This window comes from Kryptolebias marmoratus, linkage group LG2 (assembly GCF_001649575.2).
Source record: "Kryptolebias marmoratus isolate JLee-2015 linkage group LG2, ASM164957v2, whole genome shotgun sequence".
NCBI lineage: Eukaryota > Metazoa > Chordata > Actinopteri > Cyprinodontiformes > Rivulidae > Kryptolebias > Kryptolebias marmoratus.
The window spans coordinates 23975566-23993574 of NC_051431.1; the positions used below are offsets into that span (position 1 = coordinate 23975566).

Here is an 18009-nt window from a genome sequence, read left to right on the forward strand (position 1 = left end):
AAACACGACTCTGGAACAGCTCAAAACTACGGTGGTTGATGCTTTTTGAACGTGTGAACCGTAACCCTTCATTCCCTCACTTTCATTGCCAAGGTGAGTGCGTCCTGCCCCATCAAAAGTCCCAAAGACCACCTACTTCTCAGTGTGGGAGCAGATGTGTATAAGGTTTGCCCAAATCCAGACGCCCTTCTGCCCCACCTCATCAAGGATAACCCACTGCTGCCGGTTGTCTACAACCACAAAGTCAAGATTGATGTGAACACAAAAGGTTTTAACTTTTAAATATAAATAAATACAGTATGTGATTCATTGAGTCAAAACTCTGTTTTAGGTTATATTGATTAATCAGCACACCGATGGATATTGCCTACCCTTGTGTGTGTTTAACAGGTGGGGAGGAGTGGGTCAGTACAGGCCTCTATCTCTCTCCTGGTATGAAGACCTACATCGCCATACCTGCAGAGATTGTCAATAAAGGATGGCAGGTACTTTACACAAAGTTAGGTTATTATTGTTGCTGTTGATTTTGATGATTTTGTACTCCTGTGTAAAACCCTTTAACCCACCCCCAATTCAACTCACACCACAGTGCAGCTAACATCAGGCACATTTGATTGCAACTTTTATTTTTTGCAGATGACTGGTTGGTAGGTCAGTGATTGCAGGAATGCAGCTTTACACTTTTTGTTTGTTTGTTTAGTTACTTATTAACCTAATAATCTTACAACCTTAGCTAATATCTCTAAGTCAAAGTTTTTATTGCTGTTTTGCTTGGTAGCCTAAATTGAAGGATACTAGTAAATCCTATTGACAACAAGAAAAAAAACTTAATACCACTGTCTCAATTTTGTATATTTGCCTTGCATTTCTGTGGAATATGAAGAAATAAGAAAATAACATTAAAACATCGCCTCTCTACACATCTGATACTCAAGCATACAGACTGTGATTTCCAGGAACTCTTGGTTGCCACAGATATTTTGGTCATATCGAAAAATTCAGTAGCATGAATGTAGCAGTTTTGAAATGTATACAAGACGTTTAGACCCTAAAAACAATTATGTGTCAGTGATCCAACACTAATATTACACAATCTAGTGTTACAGTATACAAATGCTCTGTCTGTACAGCCATGATACTGCGATGTACTTCTGTGTAATAGGTGTTGCTGCTGCTTGTCTTTATTTGTCTCATTAGAGCTGTGTATCAGTGGTGTACTTCTTTGTGTTTTGGGGACATGTACCATGTAAACATGACATAATTCATGATGTTTGTAGTTGCTGCCTCGTACGTATTGCATTGTTGGAGTAAATGCAGACTTGTAAGAGTACCAACAATATCTTTGCCACATTTTTTTTGGAACTGGTTGCACACTGTTTCCAGTGACATGACGTATACCCACATGAGACCATCGTTTTCTACTTATCCTTCATTCCACCTGGAAGAAATTGATGTGCAAGTTGCTCCTGTCAATTTGGTTTGGACTTTCCTTGAAGACAAATTGCCAGACTGAGGTCTGCCGGAGTAGAGCAACAAAGAAGAAGTCCCAGAAGGTGGTGGGTGAGACCATGGCTAGATGCTTACAGAAGACTGACATTCAGGATCTTACCTGTTTTACAGTAACTGTATAGATGGAAAATACAGTTATACTGCAATGTGCCCATGTGTGTCAAGAATAAGCTGGCAGAGGAAAATAAAACAAAGTTTCTCCTTTAGAGCCAGTTACCATTTAAAAGTTTAGGGATGCTCTGAACCTCATTTCCAAACCTATGCTTTAATTTGTTTGCAGATCCAAATCGGCTGTCAAACAGATCGACTGAACGCTGCAGAGCTGAAGAGACCTCCACGAGTTCATGAGCGATTTCCTGTTACCTCAGAGATGATGCAGGTGTGGAACTTGTGGGGAGGACTCATCTACCTGGTGGCTCCACCCAAAACACAGGCGCAAGGGGTGGAGGCCACAGTGCAAATGGCTGTTCCTGCACCCTATTATAAATCAGGTGTGTTTACAGGGTTCATTTTTATTCTGGGGTATAGGGAGATAATCTTATCTCTTTATTTAGGGCAAGCTTTTTGTTTTCCCTTCATAAATGCTAGAAGACATGCATGTCCAAATACAAAAAAAGATTGAAAACAGATTTTATTTGTGCTGCATATGTTTATATTCCAGTGTTGTGATATCATTGGTGTTTGCAATTCTGATATATAAACCAGCACTGTAAATGTATCGTATGTGTAACCCACAAACAAGTGGGCAGGTTAGCATTAAGACATTTTTTGGACTTCTAAATTATCCAAAATTTTCAGATCAATACAACAGACTAGATGATAACATCTTTTTTTGTTGATGTTGTTGAACATTTACCTAAACATGTGTGTGATAATTATTTGCTCCATTATGAATTCATTTGTTTGTTTGTTTCCAGGTGTGACAACTGCAGCGGATTGGTCGCTGCTGCGCACAGCTCCGTCCCCCTGGGCAGAGTTGGAGTTTGACAACATCATCCTCACTGTACCGTCCAAAGCTGTCCGAAACCTGGAGCGTCCTGATCAGGTGGCGGCCCTGTGGAATGACATCATGAGGGCCATTGCTGACCTGGCTTCCATACCGCACAAATTTCCTCGCAAGGAGCGCTTTGTATCAGAAGTGCAGATTTCTCATGGTAGGTTTTTTGGCTTTCAGAAGAAAGTACATATGCTGCTCCTAATTCCCATATCCTGATGAGTCCCCACTAAAAATCTGTTTTTATTGATTTTTTTTTTTTGTTGTTGTTGTTGTTCAGGTTGGATGCATGCAGGTTATCCCATCATGGCACATGAGTCCTCTGCAGATGAGGTGCTCAATGTTGAAAATGCAAGAACTAAGGCAATTTGGGGTCCCATCCATGAGCTCGGACATAACCAGCAGAGGGGCTGCTGGGAGTTCCCGTCACACACTACAGAGTGTACCTGCAACCTGTGGTCAGTGTACGTGCATGAGGAGGTGCTGGGCATCCACAGGGCAAAGGTAAAGTAACCAGAAGTTGGACTGAAGTGTATTTTTATACATGAAATTCAAAACATCTCATCTTGTTTGAATCCTGTTATGTGATAACGTTTAGCTTTTTGGTGGAATTACAATGTGTCACAATTACTGTTTCACTGCGGTTGATTCAGGCTCATCCAGCTATGAGTGTGGAAAACAGAAACACTCGAGCAAAGGACTATGTGAAAGGGGGCAGGCAACTCAGCAGCTGGAGCATGTGGGTGGCCCTGGAGACTTATATGCAGGTAAGAGATTCATGCTATGTAGAGAAACCAAAAATCCCTGTTCACATTCATACATAATGTTTTAAAAAAGTTGGTTTGAAAAGGAGTTGAGTTCAGTTCTAATTGATCAGACAGCTGCTGTGCTGAGAAATAATAAATGTATTTATACTTTTTGTTCATTTCTTTCACTCTGTCCATGCAGCTCCAAGAAAAGTTTGGCTGGGATGCCTTTAAGAAGGTGTTTGCTGCCTACCACAAAATGAGCAACTTCCCCAAGGACAACAAAGGGAAGATGAACCTGTACGCTGAGACCTTCTCTCAGACTGTCAACATGAATCTGACTGGCTTCCTTAAAGCCTGGGGATGGCCCATCGAAACAGCCACTGAGGAGAAGCTGTCCAGCCTGCCTCCCTGGTCTGATCACCCCATGGTCCAGTATGACTGATCGTCACACAGCTGCAGATTAGGGAGGCCCGGCGTGCAGGAGTTAAAGGGACCAGTTTCATTAGATCAGCTACGTGTAGTTTGGGAAATTCAATGAAGCACTTTAGTTCTTTTGTTTGTTGTTTCTGCATTTGGCTTTATGCATTTTCAGGAATATATGAAATATTGAATGCACTATATAAAAGGAATTTAAAGTGAGATTGTTTTTCTAGTTTAAGATTATTGATTATTTTTAAGATTATTATCTCAGTAAACAGGGATAAAGTAGACAGACTTTATTGCGTAAAGTACATTTTTCTGGTTTCTCTCTTACACAAGTTTACAATCAAAAAACAACCTATGACTTATGTTTTGGGTTTTTTTTTTTCTTGTTTGTTTGTTTCTAAGATGAACTGAAAAAGGTCAATTATATATATATTTAAAAAGGTCATAATAATCTGGGATTGTATTTTGTACTACTGTTTGTTCTAATAACCTAATAATCTAATAACCAAAGAATTAAAGTTGGTATTAAAAACAGGAACTGTTGGGTTTTAATTATTTGCAATGAAATAAAAAGCAAATAATTGAAGAAATCTCTGCTTTTCTCATATTTTAATTCCCATACCGTTTTAACTTCAGCTGACTGAGGCTGTAAACTGCATTGTACAAACAGATAAAATCCCCCAGTCAGCTGAAGTCAGGAATCAATCAAAGCATGTGATGATCAGCCCTGAAGTCTTGTGTCTCACCCTGGTGTCTGGAGCACTTCTTATCTGTGACTCCTGTGTCCGGACCCCGGCCCAGAATCACAGCTCGCCCATGCTCCAGAGGAATGAGGGTCCCAGAAACGCCAAGAGCACGAAAATTAAACAACTCCTTCAGCGCCTTTGCGCAACTATTTTAGAAGGTAAACATGGGAGTTTTTTCACTCACATTTGGGGGAGTGGTTGCGTTTTTTTAAAACATGTAATGTGAACATTACAATGCTCAATTTTTTGTTGTTGTTGTTTGTATGTTTGCTTTTTTTTTCGTTTTTAGTCTGTTTACAAACAGTGGGAATGCGCCTTTCGCTCTGTTTCGTTTAAAACTATCCGCAGTGTACCTGCGGTCCGTCGACAAAATAGGTTCGTTCAGAAACTGTCTCTTCGTCAAAGTTCCGCACTAACTTGTACATAACCGGTTTGCTACAGAAAAGGTGAGTTAGAATCCATTTTAACACTTTTATCTCGTTGTTGTTGACTCGTATAGAAAATACTTTATATATCGTTTTAGTTATAATGGCTGTAGATTGTAAAAACGTCATATTTTGGGTGCGTTTACGTTTTGCATGTTGGGGAAACAGTGAGTCATTATTTTTCGGTCCTCCACCCAGTCAAAGAAAACATGAGTTCTTTTATGGCATTAATGGAGCCAAAGTTATCTAACTTGTTTACTTAGTTTGTCTGTATGCTTTTAGGCACACGTGTGTTGTATGTTTACGACGGAATAAACCTTAAGTGCGTTGTGTTAAGTTATGTGAAGGCGTGCCTGTTTATTTAAAAGGCGGAGATGCTTTAGCCTGGTTGTTTTCCACAACAAACTGCGAGTCTCATTAAAAAGTCTTTATTCGCAGTGTTAACACGCCTGTTGCTCTGAAATGGACTGACAAAAAATCAGCAGAACATGGGAGAAAGGTGGAGTGTGTTTGTATCCACTGACTTCATGCAGGTGAATTATATAAAACCGCAAGTAATTTTATTTTGATTATTTTCTTTTATTTTTCTTACATTTCGTGCCCTCCTAGTGTTACCATAATGCGTATAGTTTGTAAACTTATGTAATGAAATAAACTAAACATCCATAAACTCAGTCTGTTCCATGGAAATATTATGAATGATGCTGTATTTCCTTTTCTTACGAAACACCTTTTTAGTTTGATTCATGTGCACATTTGATCTTTCACCAAAGTTTTGCTACAAACTGTTACTATACAATCAAACAAGTGAGAGTTTTTAGGCTAGAGTACAGCTAGATAAATTCAGCAATGTTCCCAGACCTTAGAGCTAGAACATAATAAAATAACACCCGTTCAACAGCTCTCTCAGGATTGCAGAAATATATTTCTATACAAATACATAATGATTGTGTGTACAGCAACAGTGAGCCAACAGCAATTGTGAAAAAATAGAACAAATTATGGGGAGAAAACTGAATAATTTGATGTAATAATATCACGTAAAGTGACAATAACAGATGCATAGCAGTAAGTATGAGTAGGTGGGGGTTGTTTCCTCTTCAGGCCCAGGCGGAGGGAAGGGAGGGAACAGCAGTGGCTTTTAACAGCCTGTGGGAAGAATCTATTTTCTCGTCTGTTAGTTTTTGTTTTGATTAGTTTGAACCTTTTACAAGATGGCAGGGGGAAGAATAAATGGTTGGGTCTTTTAAAATACAGTTGGTTTTCTTTTGAACACCACCTGAGTAGATATCCCTGAGGGCAGGTAGTGTTGAAACAAAGATGTGATCTGCTGCCTCCTCTATTTGCTGCAGGTCCTTCCTGTTTTCGCCTGTGCAGATGACGGACCGCACTGCACAATGGTTGGTCAGAGGGCTTTTAATCGTTGGCCGGTAGAAACTGTTCAGCGGGTGATGAGGGAGGTGAGCAAGCTTTAGTTTTCTGAGGAAATAAGTCTCTGTTGTGCCTTTTCCACATGTTGGTAGATGTACGTGGACCAGGTCAGGTCACCTAGAAACCCAAAGCTCTCCGGCTTCCCCGCTTATTCTCCATGTATGCAGAATGCTCTATGCCTTGTGATTTCAAAAGCCTAGGATAAGTTCCTTGAATTTTGTGTATCTGAAGTCCAGGTTATTGTGAGAGCGTCACTGTGTCAGGTGCAGAACGACCTCCTCTTCCTGTTGTCTGAAATCACTACCACAACAGTTGTGTCATGACCAAAACTGACAATGATATTGGTAGTGTAAATGTGGGAGCAGTAATGGGTAAAGAGGGACATGAACAGGGGGCCCAGGACTCACACTTGAGGTATACCAATGTTTGGGAAGAGGGTGGATGATGTCTGACATCCTATTCAGTTGTTCTGGGGTGTGTTGCTCCAATATTCATAACCGCAGGGACTGTTGCTCAATTTCTGCTCCAGTTTGTGGGGAATAGCTATTAAAAGGTGAAACCTACAAACAAGATTCTTACATAGGTGTTCAATGTTTCCTCAAAACATTGTAATCTTCAGTTTTTTTTAAGAAACAATGAAAGAAGTGCACATATTATATATTTCTTTATTTTATTTTATATTATTGTATTTAATGTTGTCTCAAATTGTCCCTGTCCTCAAGTATTAGTCCACATGATCAGCAGGTTTTTCATGTAACCTGGCTCAGGGGTGTGTTGAACACTTAGAATGTTGACACACTGGTGTTTTTTTCCGTACCGCCTATTACAGGGTTGTCCTCTCTGAAGTCTTCTTATTGTATTTATTTTTTTCAGTCACTCCTTCCCTGGCTCTCATTTACATTCTTTCTTCTGCTCTGACAGCTGCTGTTTGTTTAAATCGAACCTGTCTGGGAAAACTGTACTGGAACAGCAATACAGACCGCCAGGTATTGTGATTTTTAAGTTTGCTTTTGTTGTAAAAAAGGAAAAAAAGAAGAGATAGATATTTATCTGTGAAGCTGTTCATTGACATGTTTTTGTTGTTGCCTGAATGTCACGAGTGTCATTAATATCGGTCTTTTCTTTTCCGACAGGACTGACAGCTTGACAGCCTGACACAATTCTTTTAAAAGCATCTTTGGCTACTGTACTGCTCTCCACTTGCTTTCCTCACTGATTTTAAATTTTTTTTTTTAATTTCTATTTTTTTTTTGATAAACCAGTCACACCATGTCCAACCAGTCCGTCCTAAACCAGTCTGAAAGCGCCTACATGTTTTTAATGCGAGGTCTGAGACAACTGGATTTCCGTGGCCAATGTGTTCCCAGCGACCTGCTTCTGATCGGGGACCATTCCTTTCCTTTAGCCATGAACAGCCAAGGCCAGGTTCTGATGGCTGCCTCTCTGTATGGCTGTGGGAGGATTGTCGTCCTGGGTCACGAGAGCTACCTGACTTCTTTTCCTGCGCTGGTGGAGAACGCCCTGATGTGGCTGAGAGGTGATGGATCAGACAATCCTTCTGTAGCCGTGCACAGAAACGTCCAGGCAGTCGCCGACAACCTCAGCAGGTCCAGCTTCCAAACAGAAGTGGTTGGATCTTTTAGTAACAGTCTTAAAGCTGGTGTGTACGTGACAGATGCATACAGTGTGGGGGCTGACCCAACAGATCTGGTGGCATTTCTGAAAGCAGGAGGGGGGGTGCTGATTGCGGGTCAGGCGTGGAGCTGGGCTGCAGATCACCCAAAGGAGAACACGTTGCATAATTTTGATGGAAACAAGGTGTCTGGTGTTGCTGGGGTCTACTTCTCTGATCATCCGGGTGAGGTGGAAAACCTTCCTGTCTACCCACAGATCCCATCCTCCTATATGGCTTTAGTGTAAGTGTACACTTTATTTCTCTTGTGTTACACACTTAGAAATTTTCTTCTTTTAATCCTAAAGAAAAAACCCACCAGACAATCAAGATGGCGTACCTAAAACTGAAACCTTCACTAACACTTAAGTCATGATCCTCAATTTGTAATTTGAGTTCAATTTGAGGCAGCACAGCATATTCATACTTTGCAATGAGTACCTTTTTAATAATTGTTAAAATAAGAGCAAACTTACAAGCCTTAAGTTTTAAATCCTTCATGGATTTTAGATATCCAAAAATATTAATTGTCATTAAATATCATTAAACCTTAGTTTTGTTCTCATCTTTAAGAATCAGAAAAAGCATGTGCTGCATTCCATTACATACACAATAATAAATATGTATTATTAGTTAAAGCATTAAGCAATAAATAGTTTCTGCTGGTGAAGACAAATACTTGACTAAATGCACAGCTTCACAAGCAACTTCTTTCCTAACTTTTAAGCATGACCAACAATTAAAATGTAAAGTGATGCATTAATCCACCCTGTCTTTGTCTGTCACTGCTTGTATCATTCTTCTCGTTCCCCTCCACCTTTCTTAAACACAGAACTGGTAAGGATTTCGAGGATGACTTGCTGTTCTTACTCCAGGGGGTGTCAGAGTTTAACGTCCCAAATGGATCAACTGCTTCCGAGGTTTTGGTCCATGGCCCGCTTGCCTTCCCAATCGGTACAACAGACAAAGGACAGGCATTCCTGGCAGGAGCCTATTATGGCCAGGGCCGGGTCATCGTGATCACACATGAAGGACTTCTGTGGAATGAGGTGAAGTCTATGTAACTACTGGGGCGTTAACCTTAGAGAAGTTGTTATTATTGTACAAATACAAAGTGATTTATTTCTTCAATCTGATTATGACAGTTTTAATACAGTAAATTCAATCAGTCAAATAGTTTAATTTATTAAAATATATTTCTGTTTTTCTTGTAATAACTGTTTTTAACCCAGGGATTTGCTTCATTTTGGTCCAATGCCCTTCACTGGCTGGATGAGGGCCGCAAAGGGGTCGTTGGTGTGGCGCCGAACAATGCCCTCAACATGCTTTCCAGGTCGGGTCTGAAGTGTGAGAAAACGGGCTTCAAAAAGGACCTGAGTGTGTTTGTGTGCACAGCAAGCATCAGTGACCACCTGGAAGAAATCCAAAACTTTGTAGCGGAGGGAGGAGGTCTTCTGATGGGTGGACATGCCTGGTACTGGGCACAGAAGCACCGAGGAAAAAACCCATTAACAGACTTCTCAGGTATGACTGATCATTTTGATCCCTTTCTGATTTTTTTTTTTCAAAGTTTGCTCACTAAGAAATGATCATTCTCTTATTTTTATGGTAGTTTCATTTTATTGGGGACAGCTGTAAAATCAACTAAAAATGCAGAAAAAGCTTATTACATAAACATTACAATTGATTTGTACATTACTACAACCCAACCGTTCCCTCTTCGAGCAGAGACAGCAGCTCTTTGGTATTATTTATTGTCCTGAAGAGGTTGGAATGGAAGAAACCAATACTGTGGGCAGGTGTGCTTAAACACAAAACAAGTGTCTGAGATTGATTGACTGATTTTAATCTGTGTGCCACATGGCAAATAATTAATCTGCGGGGGACAGGATTCTGGCTGGGTTGTATTGGATCAAATAATTATTTTCCTCACTGATTTGCAAATACGTTTGTAGCTTTAATTGTTTTTTTTTCTGGATTTTTAGATTTTTAGTGACATTTTGTCTCTCTCCAATTAAAATAAAACTACCATAAAAGATTAGAGACTGTTAATTTTTTGTAAATTGGAAAACCTAGAATATCATTAGGGAATGAAATAATTTATTTTCCCACTGTACATAATGACAAGCACTTTGAACCTCTTTTTTGCTGAAAAGCGCTATATAAATAAATGTACATCTGGTGGTGCTGCCTAATCAATATATTCTTTTGTAATACCAGACTGTAGTTATGACAGCACAGAGCTCTCTGAAATTGTTACAGGATAGTAAACTAGCTGATATTTAAGCCAACATTAAAGATCACTGCTGGGGAGTCCATGGGTTTAATAAATTCAGAAGTTCAGAGGAAAGTTGCCGAACTCAACCATTTGTAGAATTTACACTGAAATCTTCACTAATCCCTGAGTTTAAAACTCTAATATCTGCATATTGTTTCCTTTCCTTTTTACTTTTTTTAAAGGTTGAAAGTTTTTTTTTAAATTAAGAAACAAAATAAGAGGAATATTTAGAACAGAAGGCAATGGGATGGGCATCAGTATGAAGTGATTTTTTTATTTTTACATACTGTATACTGATCATGCACAGTTATCAATAGTCTGTCATGTTGGCGAGCAAGAGAAGTGTACAGTTTTTCTCATTGTCTTTCTCCTAGGTAAATTTGTTGCAGGATGCAGTATGCCATTTGCTCTAATGGGTGGAGGTGTTTAATTATGTCAATAACGAGGCCAGTAGTGGAGCTGTGTTTTTAAAGCTCTTCATGCTTGCTGCCAGTGCAACTTTCAAAAGATAAGAATCCTGTTTATCCATGCCTTCAAGAATGGGTGTATATGGGTGTACAGGTTGGAGAAAAAGACAACCCTAGATTTTAGGAGATTATTGCAGCTACATCCTTCCAAAAGGCCTAGGCAGGTGGGCAGAGCCAAATAATATACTGAATTTCCCATCAAAGTGAAATTCAATATGTTATTCAAGTCTTTTTCAGATACTTACAATTCAAGTAATAGACTTGTAAAGTGTATCATTGCATTAGATCAACACAAAAAACACCACAGACTATGAAAAACTGTGATAAGAAAGGGAACTGGACACTGAAATTACTGACAAAGAATTACTGTAAAGAGACTTAAAGGTGCTTGAAACTAACTCACTATGAATAATAGATGGCAGAAAATTTGAGAAAAAGAGATGAAAGCAAAAACCAAAAAACATTAGAAACAAACTTTTAGGCTATTCCTGATAAACAGCAGCCAAACAAAGGACCTCTTCTGGGGAGAAAGTCTGAATGGTACTGAGGGCATCAAGTGGGCAAAAAGAGGAACTACAAAATAGTAAAGTCCCAGTATAAAGAGATGTCACTGAGAAGCATGACTTGTGTGTTAATGATATGTTGCACCTTTATTTCTAAGAAACTTACTAACTAACCTTTTAGATAAAAAGATCAAAATTGCTTCTTATGTGTAGTTCTAGTAAAAAACAAAAAGAAACAAAAAACAGATGTTTTATCAACATATTGAGGTCTTAAATCTGGTGAATACTACTTCAGGTGAAAAAACTAAGTCTAAACCAAAAATACTGTGTGAAGAATAAGTTCACCTCATGGTTTAGTTGCAAAACCTTGAAGTTACCGCTCTCTGACCTAATTTGCCTCTCACATTGTTGTGGAGATATTTTAGCCCACTCTTTAGGTTGCTTTATTATACTGAGGTTTAGAGATGTGTTTACACACAGCTCTCCCAGGAATCCCACCAAATTGTTAATGTTTTTCAGGGAACAGAATCCTGAACAAAATGGGTTTGAGCTTGTTGGGGGCGACTCTTCCCTCGGGTGTATACAAGGCTCCTGTTCCGAGCAAGGCAGTCAAAGACACCTACCACTTCCGTCACCTTCTGCACCGCTTTGCCAGACATGTAACCTTGGGTGAAGAACTCAGCAAACATGAGGAGGAGCATCTCAAGAAGCTGGGCACCGACTGCTCCACCTACTTGAACATGAAAGCTCATGACTGCTGCTCCTACAAACAGGTGGTGGCCACGCTCACAGATGTCTTAAAGAAATCAGGCCTGCCGCAGGTGAGCACACAATATGAAATTTAAATCTTTTAAAACACGACTCTGGAACAGCTCAAAACTACGGTGGTTGATGCTTTTTGAACGTGTGAACCGTAACCCTTCATTCCCTCACTTTCATTGCCAAGGTGAGTGCGTCCTGCCCCATCAAAAGTCCCAAAGACCACCTACTTCTCAGTGTGGGAGCAGATGTGTATAAGGTTTGCCCAAATCCAGACGCCCTTCTGCCCCACCTCATCAAGGATAACCCACTGCTGCCGGTTGTCTACAACCACAAAGTCAAGATTGATGTGAACACAAAAGGTTTTAACTTTTAAATATAAATAAATACAGTATGTGATTCATTGAGTCAAAACTCTGTTTTAGGTTATATTGATTAATCAGCACACCGATGGATATTGCCTACCCTTGTGTGTGTTTAACAGGTGGGGAGGAGTGGGTCAGTACAGGCCTCTATCTCTCTCCTGGTATGAAGACCTACATCGCCATACCTGCAGAGATTGTCAATAAAGGATGGCAGGTACTTTACACAAAGTCAGATGATTATTGTCTCTGTTGTCTGCAGTTTTACACATTTATTTACATTTTGATTTTACATAATTAATAATATTATTAATAGTAGTGAGCTCACAATAAAACCATATCTCTATAAATTAGCTTTTTTCTCCCTTTCTTTTGTTTGTAGTCCATATATTGAATGATGCTATTGAAACACACTGATGGGCCGATGAGCTGAAAGGTTGTAGCTGGGTCTGATCCTTGGATGGAGGAAAGCACTCTTGTGTCTCTGTGCTCAAAGTTCAGTTCAGGAAATGTGATAAGACTGAGGCTCAGCCCTGTGTGAGGTTAATAGTTAGTTAATAGTGGTTAATAGTTGTTGTGGCTGCACTTACAGGAATTAAGAAGTGAACTCAGTCAGTTATGTTGCAGCTGAGGTTTGTCAGCGAGCCTCTACTGACTTTTAGGCTGTGAGAAGGTTGATAGTCCAACTAAAGTTCCTTTAGTATCTCTCTGCCTTCTTTTTTCTCTCCTCAGTCTCTGCATGAATGGAAATAAGGCATTTGGAAATAATCCTCTGGTTGTCAGAGAAATTAAGGACACTTGAGTGCCTCGTCTGCTTGCCAGACACATTGCTCCTCAGTTTCTGCCCAGCACAGAAAGATTTTTTTTTTAAGATGAGACCAGTGTTTTTCTGATGATTAGACAGATATTGATCCGGACACGGTGCTACATCCCACTACAGTGCAATGTGACCATGCATATCAAAAGAAAACCGCCAGGACAGATTACCATTCAGGGATGCTCAGAAATATATTTCCAAACTTGTATTTATTTTGTTCGCAGATCCAAATCGGCTGTCAAACAGATCGACTGAACGCTGCAGAGCTGAAGAGACCTCCACGAGTTCATGAGCGATTTCCTGTTACCTCAGAGATGATGCAGGTGTGGAACTTGTGGGGAGGACTCATCTACCTGGTGGCTCCACCCAAAACACAGGCGCAAGGGGTGGAGGCCACAGTGCAAATGGCTGTTCCTGCACCCTATTATAAATCAGGTGTGTTTACAGGGTTCATTTTTATTCTGGGGTATAGGGAGATAATCTTATCTCTTTATTTAGGGCAAGCTTTTTGTTTTCCCTTCATAAATGCTAGAAGACATGCATGTCCAAATACAAAAAAAGATTGAAAACAGATTTTATTTGTGCTGCATATGTTTATATTCCAGTGTTGTGATATCATTGGTGTTTGCAATTCTGATATATAAACCAGCACTGTAAATGTATCGTATGTGTAACCCACAAACAAGTGGGCAGGTTAGCATTAAGACATTTTTTGGACTTCTAAATTATCCAAAATTTTCAGATCAATACAACAGACTAGATGATAACATCTTTTTTTGTTGATGTTGTTGAACATTTACCTAAACATGTGTGTGATAATTATTTGCTCCATTATGAATTCATTTGTTTGTTTGTTTCCAGGTGTGACAACTGCAGCGGATTGGTCGCTGCTGCGCACAGCTCCGTCCCCCTGGGCAGAGTTGGAGTTTGACAACATCATCCTCACTGTACCGTCCAAAGCTGTCCGAAACCTGGAGCGTCCTGATCAGGTGGCGGCCCTGTGGAATGACATCATGAGGGCCATTGCTGACCTGGCTTCCATACCGCACAAATTTCCTCGCAAAGAGCGCTTTGTATCAGAAGTGCAGATTTCTCATGGTAGGTTTTTTTGGATTTTAGAAGAAAGTACATATGCTGCTCCTAATTCCCTTAACCCAGAGTCCTGCAATCTGTGGCTCTTCAGCTCATTTCAAATGGCTTTTGTACATTTGTCCAAAAATTATATAAACCTGAGTGATGTTCAAATTTATATTGACAATAAAAAAAGGCATTTTTATCTTTTATTTTGTCCAGCTGTTTGCAGTGTATGTGTGCCATTTTTGCTGCAGAATTGTCTGGAGGTGGGTTGGGCTGCTTGTGTGAAATCAGTGCACATATGAATAATGATATAGGCACAGTGTACACAGCTTCCAATTATTTCAGTACCAGTGTGAGCAAAGTATGACATGAGTTTTCACCAGACCCTGTTTAAATTGCAATGATCAGTTTTACTGTTGAGCTAATAAATTGTTAGCCTGTTCCCTGCTTTATTAATACAACTTCCTGATATACAATGCAATTGCTCTCCAAAGCCACCAGAAAGTTAACATTTTTCCATCATATTGAGGCAAATTTCTGTAAAAGCAAGTAGTTTTACACATCCATAGAAAATTATTACATTTTAAGGCATCAAAAAGGACCTATTAGTAACATTTAGCTGTCTATATATTTTTTTCTTTTGTTCACTGTTTTTGAGACATTAGGATGAAACCTAATTCTTTGTTTCCAAGTGGGCTACTTATTTTAATCATTTTCCACAAATGAGTATAATAGGTAGTTATGTAAAAACTAAAACTGTGCAGAATGAAGCAAATAGCTCTGCAACATCTTCATTCACAAATTATATAATTTGTTTTTTTCTCTTTGCGTAACACCTAAATAAAACATCTAAATGTCTTAGTATTTTTATACAGTATATTCATTAAATTCATTAAACAATTGGATGCTCTCTGACCCAGTGCACTGATGGACAATGTCCTCCACCCCATGCATGACACTGTAACTGAACTAAAGAGCTCCTTCAGTGACAGAGTGCTGCATCATGAATGCACAAAGGAGCGTTACCGCAGGTCCTTCCTCCCAGCAGCTGTCAGACTCCATAACCATCACTGCTCCCAACAAACTCAAGAAGTATTTACATACATGCTGGCGTTTGCACAATCGCCTACTCTGTTTTTACTCATTGTTGAAATAACATTTCCGCTGTTATTGCACACCTTTGATTATTCTGAACTTATATACTGTATTGTAAATAGTTCTTTTTCGATGTTCAGTACACATGCACAATATGTATATTTTTGAAAACGTGATCCAGCTGTGTTGCACATTACTATCATTGTCATTGTTGACCTTATTTCTTTATATATTGTTTTTGACTCTTTAAGAACTCTTTGTGTGAACCTTTATATTTGTTTCTGCTGATACACCTGAATTTCCCCCTGCTGGACAATATAGGCTGTTTCTATTATATTTTTCTATTCTAAACTTTAAAAAAGGCTTTTTTTAAGAGTCAAGTGAAATTTGTAGCTAAATAATACAAATTTTATTCTGTAGAAAAAAAAGGATAAAAAATGGCTCTTTCAGTTGTAAAAACCTTTGCCTTAACCCAAAAGCGCTGTCTGACTGTGATTTTTTTTTTTTTTTTCTCTTTTCTGTTCAGGTTGGATGCATGCAGGTTATCCCATCATGGCACATGAGTCCTCTGCAGATGAGGTGCTCAATGTTGAAAATGCAAAAACTAAAGGGATTTGGGGCAGCATCCATGAGCTCGGACATAACCAGCAGAGGGGCTGCTGGGAGTTCCCGTCACACACTACAGAGTGTACCTGCAACCTGTGGTCAGTGTACGTGCATGAGGAGGTGCTGGGCATCCACAGGGCAAAGGTAAAGTAACCAGAAGTTGGACTGAAGTGTATTTTTATACATGAAATTCAAAACATCTCATCTTGTTTGAATCCTGTTATGTGATAACGTTTAGCTTTTTGGTGGAATTACAATGTGTCACAATTACTGTTTCACTGCGGTTGATTCAGGCTCATCCAGCTATGAGTGTGGAAAACAGAAACACTCGAGCAAAGGACTATGTGAAAGGGGGCAGGCAACTCAGCAGCTGGAGCATGTGGGTGGCCCTGGAGACTTATATGCAGGTAAGAGATTCATGCTATGTAGAGAAACCAAAAATCCCTGTTCACATTCATACATAATGTTTTAAAAAAGTTGGTTTGAAAAGGAGTTGAGTTCAGTTCTAATTGATCAGACAGCTGCTGTGCTGAGAAATAATAAATGTATTTATACTTTTTGTTCATTTCTTTCACTCTGTCCATGCAGCTCCAAGAAAAGTTTGGCTGGGATGCCTTTAAGAAGGTGTTTGCTGCCTACCACAAAATGAGCAACTTCCCCAAGGACAACAAAGGGAAGATGAACCTGTACGCTGAGACCTTCTCTCAGACTGTCAACATGAATCTGACTGGCTTCCTTAAAGCCTGGGGATGGCCCATCGAAACAGCCACTGAGGAGAAGCTGTCCAGCCTGCCTCCCTGGTCTGATCACCCCATGGTCCAGTATGACTGATCGTCACACAGCTGCAGATTAGGGAGGCCCGGCGTGCAGGAGTTAAAGGGACCAGTTTCATTAGATCAGCTACGTGTAGTTTGGGAAATTCAATGAAGCACTTTAGTTCTTTTGTTTGTTTTTTCTGCATTTGGCTTTATGCATTTTCGTTTGAAGTTTTTCAGTGAACAGGGATAAAGTAGACAGACTATGTGACATTGTCTAAAGTAAATATTTCTGCTGCTTATACCTTTTACACACAGGTTTACAAACAAAAAAACAACCTATGCCTTTTTTGGGGGGGAGTCTTTTTATTTCAGAGAGACATTAAAAAAAGGTCATTTATATAAAGAAAAGGGTCAAAATAATCTAAATATTCTTACAGATGTGGCAGTTTCTTGCATAAATAAATAAACTATATCTAAATTGTTCTGCTTCTATTTTTAAAACTTTCACAATGGCAAGGAATTTAGTTAGGTTTTGCAAAAGGAGTATTGTTTGGTGTTGAAATGGCACAGTAAAAGATAAAAATGGTTAAAAAAGGTTACCTTTGAAAAAACCTTTATTTATTCTGCATTTTTTAAAAACAAAAGCAAAGTTTGTAATTATTTATCTATGTGCAATATGCCAAACTGAGAATTTTTTTTTTTACATAGATGGTAATTTATTCCATCCTGGAATTAGTATTTCATTGATCTATAATTGTAATTTTGATAGTCTTGTGTCAGATTATGGGTACAGAAAAGAATTTAATAAGTATTAGTGTACTGTACAGTCACGGATATGTTTGGGAAGAGAGTTCCAGCGAGTGGGAGCAGCTATGGAGAAAGTTATGTCAGCCCAGGTCCGATGCTTAGTTCTTAGTGGTAAAGACAGGAAGTTGGCATCAGAGGAGTGCAGGGAGCAGAGGGAGTGATGGATCTAAGATTTCTGAATGTTATTCTGTGTTTATCCTTTGTAATGGGGATGCTGATGTCCATAAGGATAGCCAGGTGGTCTGAGATGTTGAGGTTAAGGCTCGAGAGCTGATGTATTGTGAGGCCAGAGGAGCAGACAAGATCCAGAGTGTGACCAGGAGAGTGAGTTGGAAAGTTAATATGTTGTTATAATGAAAAGAAATGTAATATTGTTTCTTTATGTAGACAAGTATCAAACCTTTTATGGTTAATTTGGAGTCTGAAAATGTGCTTAGTTTAGAATATTTTATTTTTTCTCCTATTAAAATAAACAAAGTTTATTGGTTATTTATAGTTTAGTTCCACGGTTATATTAAGACACTTTTT

At 39.2% G+C, this 18009-nt stretch overlaps 2 protein-coding genes across 6 annotated transcripts in view; both read left to right on the forward strand.

Annotated features, from left to right (window-relative positions):
* The window catches only part of LOC108244430 (TRPM8 channel-associated factor homolog), a 9864-nt gene extending 5648 nt beyond the window's left edge, over nucleotides 1–4216 (forward strand). For both annotated transcript variants that reach the window (XM_017430629.3, XM_037982059.1), the window contains exons 6-12: nucleotides 94–268; nucleotides 391–485; nucleotides 1790–2000; nucleotides 2427–2663; nucleotides 2784–3007; nucleotides 3157–3270; nucleotides 3452–4216. In XM_017430629.3, the coding sequence (XP_017286118.1) occupies nucleotides 94–268; nucleotides 391–485; nucleotides 1790–2000; nucleotides 2427–2663; nucleotides 2784–3007; nucleotides 3157–3270; nucleotides 3452–3694 (1299 nt within the window). In that variant the 3' untranslated portion in view covers nucleotides 3695–4216. The remainder of the gene's footprint in view (nucleotides 1–93; nucleotides 269–390; nucleotides 486–1789; nucleotides 2001–2426; nucleotides 2664–2783; nucleotides 3008–3156; nucleotides 3271–3451) is intronic.
* Nucleotides 4217–4463: 247 nt separating this feature from the next.
* Nucleotides 4464–17157, forward strand: LOC108244428 (TRPM8 channel-associated factor homolog). 4 transcript variants are annotated; one of them, XM_017430623.3, is made up of 15 exons: nucleotides 4821–4870; nucleotides 5288–5382; nucleotides 6202–6309; nucleotides 7202–7266; nucleotides 7414–8196; nucleotides 8785–9001; nucleotides 9185–9476; nucleotides 11720–12021; nucleotides 12147–12321; nucleotides 12444–12538; nucleotides 13363–13573; nucleotides 14000–14236; nucleotides 15837–16060; nucleotides 16210–16323; nucleotides 16505–17157. In XM_017430623.3, exons 5-15 carry the CDS (start codon nucleotides 7550–7552, stop codon nucleotides 16745–16747), a joined length of 2757 nt encoding a protein of 918 aa, XP_017286112.1. In that variant the 5' UTR covers nucleotides 4821–4870; nucleotides 5288–5382; nucleotides 6202–6309; nucleotides 7202–7266; nucleotides 7414–7549; the 3' UTR covers nucleotides 16748–17157. The 4 variants fall into 4 exon arrangements, with proteins under 4 accessions (XP_017286115.1, XP_017286114.1, XP_017286112.1 ...); XM_017430626.3 differs by lacking the exons at nucleotides 4821–4870; nucleotides 5288–5382 and adding an exon at nucleotides 4464–4582; XM_017430625.3 differs by lacking the exon at nucleotides 5288–5382 and having other exon boundaries at nucleotides 4738–4870.
* Nucleotides 17158–18009: the final 852 nt, after the last annotated feature.

Excerpts from the sequence above, each read along its gene's own strand:
- LOC108244428 (XM_017430626.3), top strand. The coding sequence starts at position 7,550 with ATGTCCAACCAGTCCGTCCTAAACCAGTCTGAAAGCGCCTACATGTTT. Across the intron at positions 13,574-13,999 it reads TGCACCCTATTATAAATCAG|GTGTGACAACTGCAGCGGAT; the intron begins GTGTGTTTACAG and ends GTTTGTTTCCAG. Across the intron at positions 14,237-15,836 it reads AGAAGTGCAGATTTCTCATG|GTTGGATGCATGCAGGTTAT; the intron begins GTAGGTTTTTTT and ends TTTTCTGTTCAG.